The sequence below is a fragment of the Raphanus sativus genome, unplaced genomic scaffold, assembly GCF_000801105.2.
Source record: "Raphanus sativus cultivar WK10039 unplaced genomic scaffold, ASM80110v3 Scaffold0884, whole genome shotgun sequence".
Classification (NCBI taxonomy): Eukaryota; Viridiplantae; Streptophyta; class Magnoliopsida; order Brassicales; family Brassicaceae; genus Raphanus; species Raphanus sativus.
Window position 1 is genome coordinate 23,043 of NW_026616198.1, and position 5,573 is coordinate 28,615.

The following is a 5,573-nucleotide window of genomic DNA, read 5'->3' on the forward strand; positions in this document are numbered from 1 at the left end:
CCAGAACATAAGAATTTTTCTCGATGGCCAATAAATTTAGAAAGTAGTTGTGACAAAAAAATAAAGTTAATAAGTAGTATCATCAATCAAAGAATGAATGAATGAATGAATATTCGAACAAAATATTAATCTGACTATATGAGATATATAGCTATGTGGTGGACTTGGTCAGCAAAGACCTTATCACACAATTAATGACTGTTTTTACTTTTTAGTGGTGGAATATAAATAAATTTTATCATATAATCTAGACCTTATAACTATATATCACTGACAAAAAAAAATCTAGACCTTATCATACATTAGATAAATAAAATTTACCTCTCGAGTTTAATAATTTCTTAACTACACACAGTTAGCAACTTGGGTTAGCACACAAATATGAGTAAAATGGATGTAGAGAGTTAACACTTGATTACTCATCTCGATTCAAATCAGTTGTCATACTATACTAATGTCTTTGTTTTTAGAAAATGAGATGAGGAGTTATGTTAAGTAGTTGACACATGATTACACATTTCGTTTCAAGTCAATCGTTATTTGATACCAATATTTTTGTTTTAAGAACATGTCGTATTATGTTTTCAGCATAATCTATAATTTACTAATAATAAAAATGATGGAATGTAAAATATAATAGATTTTCAAGATTCAACTTTGTTGTATAAAGTGTATAATAGAACAACTTACCTTGTGAAAATACTTTAAAATAATGTTTAGTATTAAACGTAAGACTAAGTAGCAAGATAAAATACTGACCTCCGCAATGCTACTTATACAGTTATATACCTAGTATTATAATTACATGGAATTTGCATATTTTCTTTTATTGTTGACAATATTCACATCACATGACACATATGATGGGATATAGACATATAGTTAACAACTGAAATGATCAACGAAGAACGGTTGTTTGTTGTATATTAATAAAGAATCAAATAAAACAGATATTGAAAATTAAGAATAGAGAATCTCAATCACATGTACAAAGTCGAAGTTTTGAAAGGGTACACTGAAAGCAACAGTTTGTTTAAACCCCTATTGTCTATATTTAAATAAATGATTTACTTGGTTATACAATTATAGCTACAATAACAAAATTGCAAAGTTGAATTGGTCAGCCTTTGACCTTGTAACCTCATTCACTACTACCACCCCCCACTAATAGATACACTCTGGCCCAATACTTCCTTATACCGAAGACTTTTCTTCATTTTGAAAGTTTTGTCTCTTTTTTCTAAAACAAAAATTGATATTAAAAGAAGTATTTTAATTATTTATTGTCAAAATTTTCAAACACTCAAATCCAATGCCTTTATATTCCATACCAACACTCATCAGTTTCACCACAAGTCTACAACACTTCCATTCTCTCATCATATGATTCTTTAGTCTATCATCTATTCTTATCTATCCTCACAATAAAATTCAGATAATATAACTATTACTATAGAACCAAACTCTAACTTACACATATTATATTTATTTCTCATCATACTCTTGTATCAAATTTCAGATTAATAATTCTCTTAAAATTTAATATCTTTCTAATAATTTACGAAATTAGAGATTTTATTTGTAAAGTTACTATTTTGGGATACACATACTCAAAATGGAAGGTAAAAAGGATATGTTAACTTGGGAGCAGAATACACTTTTAAGCGAGCTCACTATTGGACTGGAGGCGGCCAGAAAGCTCCACGCCCAACTTGGAGGATCATCATCATCATCGTCGTCACTGACGTCATTTTCTTCTCCGGCGACTGAGACGAGCAAAATTCTCCTGAAGCAGATACTTTCTTCCTACGAGAAATCTCTTGCCATTGTAAACTGGTCTTCCTCACCGCCCGTACAACTTATTCTGAAGGAGGATGCTGTAGCTCCGGTGACACACTCCGGCGTAATTCCTGAATCTCCCGCGTCGATAAACGGAAGTCCGAGAAGCGAAGAGTTTATTGATGGAGGAGGTTCCAAAGATACTCATCGCCAAGATCACTTTTTCAACTCAAAGAAAAGGTAACAATAAATAATTTCAGCCAAAATAAATAAATACATGTCACCAAATGTTATGAATATAAATATCATATTATATAGATTAATTTAAATTTTGGTGAATATTTTGCAGGAAGATGTTACCAAAGTGGACAGAAAAAGTGAGAATAAACCCAGAAAGAGGCTTAGAAGGACCTCATCAAGATGATGTCTATAGCTGGAGAAAATATGGCCAGAAAGACATTTTGGGCGCCAAGTTCCCCAGGTAACATGATTCATCATTAATACATCATCATCATAATTATCATGATGTTAACTCGATTGGTTTTGAACTGCAGGAGTTATTACAGATGCACACACCGTAGCACACAGAACTGTTGGGCAACTAAGCAAGTCCAGAGATCAAACAGTGATCCAACTGTTTTCGAAGTGACGTACAGAGGAGCGCACACTTGCCGGCAGGGATCCGCAGCTCCTCCTCCACCAGCTTCGCCGGAGAAGCAAGACACCAGAACCAAACAACCCATTGCTCAAACCCCTAACGAGCTTCTCGAGAGTCTCAAAACCAGCTTAACCGTTCGAACCGAGGGTCTTGACGACGGTGAAGATGTTTTCTCCTTCCCTAATACGCCGCCGTTTTACGATTACGGGACTACCAACGACTATTTCGGCGGACTCATGGAGAGTTCACCTATCTTCGACGCTGTTGATTGGTTCAATCCAACGGTCGACATTAACCCGGAATTTCCCACGTTTTTACCAGACTCGATTTATTATTAAAAAAAAACATAATGTAAAAGAGAATAACACTTGTCAGCCAGGGAACATCACTTACTAGATAACTTGTATTGCATTTTATTTCACGTAGTAGATGTAACTTGTAATTTTTTTTCATGGTTAAAAGAATAACTTTGCAGTTGAATTAATTTTGTAACAAGACAAATAATACGATTCAATAATATTTTTATTCTCCAATTCTATATAGGAGCACACCTTTTATATAGCTGTAAATTGGGCGAGTCCACGTCCATTAGCCCGTATCCATTTGTCCATTTATTGTTTGTGGACAAAGAGTGACCATGTCCATTAGAACTATGTCCATTAAGAACCATATTCACTAAAACCCATATTTTTATGGGCTGCCATAGAGTCCATAATAGACCATATAAGAAAACTTTAGATTTTAATTTATAAGCCTATAATTTATAAGCCTATAATTATATATACAAGTTCATAAAATTAAAATTAATCCATAAATACAACAATTTTGGTTTTGGCAAGAAAACTTGATTTTGGGGTTTTAGCAGAAAAATTCGATTTTACGATTTTGGCGGGAAAACCTGATTTTCCGGTTATGGCGGGAAAACCTGATTTTCCGGTTATGGCGGGAAATCCCGATTTTGCGGTTTTTGGTAGGAAAACTCGATTTTGCAGTTTTGACGGGAAAATTGATTTTGCGATTTTGGCCGGAAAACCCGATTTTATGGTTTTGGCGGGAAAACCTGATTTTACGGTTTTGGCGGGAAAACCTGATTTTACGGTTTTGGCGGGAAAACCTGATTTAACGGTTTTGGCGGGAAAACCTGATTTTTACGGTTTTGACGGAAAAACCCGATTTTTCGGTTTTGGCGGAAAACCCTGATTTTACGGTCCTTTTTATTGTAATCTTCATGTTCCTTCTTGTATGCTTCCATCAACTTTGCAGTTTTCATATTGTTGCAACTTTTTTCTCTTCTCCACCCAATAATTCATGCATGATAATTTACTTGGACATGTTAACAACTATCAAATGATATTTTTACTCCTAATTCTAACGCATTTTGATAGGTTAAGGGAAATTATCAGAAGATTTCTAATATTTGAGGAAAATCAAGATAACGAATCAAATTCTAACACATAATATCGGTTTATACCAACAGAAAAAAATGTTTTACAGAACCGGCAAAAAAAAAACTTTTAGTCCTTTACCAAACCGGCTTTGCTAGCTCCCAAGAACCAAATATCATACACTTTTTTCAATTCAAACAGATTTGTTCTTATTAGTCTATTTATCTCCAGAGAACCAGGTCTCACTTCTTCCAGGGTTCATCAAATGGTCATAAACCAGCAATCACAACTTGAATACTCCGGTTTAGCCATTCGCTATGGTCTCTAATATAACATCATTCAAGTAATCAATCGGACCAGGCAAGCACCAATGCAGACAATCATTCTGTACCTTTGCATTTTTGTCTTTATCAAACGGTCTGAACTGTCGGTACGCACCCGGATGACCATCGGGTCGAGTCAGTAACATCCCGGTGAAATCCAAAAGCTTTACATTACCACCACCACCCTCCTCACCCGTCTTCTCTCTAACCGCTCTTTCGAACTGACCAATCTCTAAACCTCTTAGTATCTTATGCACGTTTTTCATCTCAGCCTCCTCATCACTCACCGGCTCGGTCTGCTTACACGTCCCACCGTTATGCCACTCCCCGTTCTGGAAATGGTCTGGAGTCGCAGTCCTGAAAAACACCGTACCTTTACGGTTAGTCTCATCAGCTAAGAAGTCCATGACGTTACGCAGCGATGCGTTATAAGCATGGTCGAAGCCTAGCTCTTCCAAGCGAGACTTCTCCGGACAGATATGGCAACCGACCGGTTTAGCATTTTCGTGATAAACCGCTGCTTTAAGATACCATTTACCGGTTGAGATGATTGCGTAGTCTAGAGTAGGCATCAGACTGGTCCATGTCTCATCGAGTTTGTCGAGATGTAGCTGGACCGCAGCGGTTGAGACACCGTCTGAATCTTCGAAAATAGCGGCTTGGACTAGAAACGGCGACCAGACGTTGGATATCGTTAGGTTATGTATAGGGAAATGCCATCTTTTCGATTTGTACTCCTTGTCGTGGTACACTTCAACCGGTTCTTCGACCTGGTGAGACAGAATTTTTTAAAAAATTGCAAAATTAAGATCGAAATAAAAACTCTTAGGGGGATGTATTCAATTTAGCATTTGATGTGATTTGATTTTTAATAGAGTTTTAGATGATTTTAATAAGTTGCAGAGATTTAGGTGATTTTTGTTAAACTACTCTAGAATATCACCTAAAACAATGGGATTTGAGTTTTATTTTTTTTTAACTAAGAAACTCCACCCAAACACCCTAAAATCACCTCAAAACTTTAAAAATCTCACAACTTAAAATATTTTCAATAACAGTGGATTTCAGAGTACTTTAACGAAATGTCAAGTTCAATAACAGTGGATTTTAAATGAGTTTTTAAAATTCATGTTTGAATAACAGTGGATTTGTCATTTTAATGCAAATCACCTGAAACTCTCAGTTGAATACACCCCCCTTAGATTATTGTCTAAGTGGTTATAGGTTCGAATTTCACTGAGAACAGTTTCCTCTCCTAATAAGAGTTAATTTAACATAGACATTAATGTAACGGTCCATAACTTCCTAGTCATTAAAAAGAAAATGGAAAACAAAAGAGCCATTAAAAACAAGCGTTATTACCGAATAGAGCATACAAAGCAGAGATTCGACGTGGTTACGCACGATGGAGTCACCAATGAACGCCCA

The 5,573-nt window shown here is 35.6% G+C and overlaps 2 protein-coding genes across 2 annotated transcripts; one reads left to right on the forward strand and one right to left on the reverse strand.

Annotated features, from left to right (window-relative positions):
- The first annotated feature begins 1,334 nt into the window (after positions 1-1,334).
- LOC130503255 (probable WRKY transcription factor 53) lies at positions 1,335-2,977 on the forward strand. The gene is made up of 3 exons (XM_056997933.1): positions 1,335-2,019; positions 2,129-2,260; positions 2,334-2,977. Exons 1-3 carry the CDS (start codon positions 1,616-1,618, stop codon positions 2,773-2,775), a joined length of 978 nt encoding a protein of 325 aa, XP_056853913.1. The 5' UTR covers positions 1,335-1,615; the 3' UTR covers positions 2,776-2,977.
- Positions 2,978-3,877: 900 nt separating this feature from the next.
- On the reverse strand, positions 3,878-5,567 carry LOC130503254 (protein trichome birefringence-like 24). Its single transcript, XM_056997932.1, has 2 exons — positions 5,508-5,567; positions 3,878-4,915 (listed from the first exon to the last, which is right to left on the reverse strand). The coding sequence occupies exons 1-2, from the start codon at positions 5,517-5,519 to the stop codon at positions 4,127-4,129; spliced, it is 801 nt and encodes a 266-aa protein (XP_056853912.1). The 5' UTR covers positions 5,520-5,567; the 3' UTR covers positions 3,878-4,126.
- Positions 5,568-5,573: the final 6 nt, after the last annotated feature.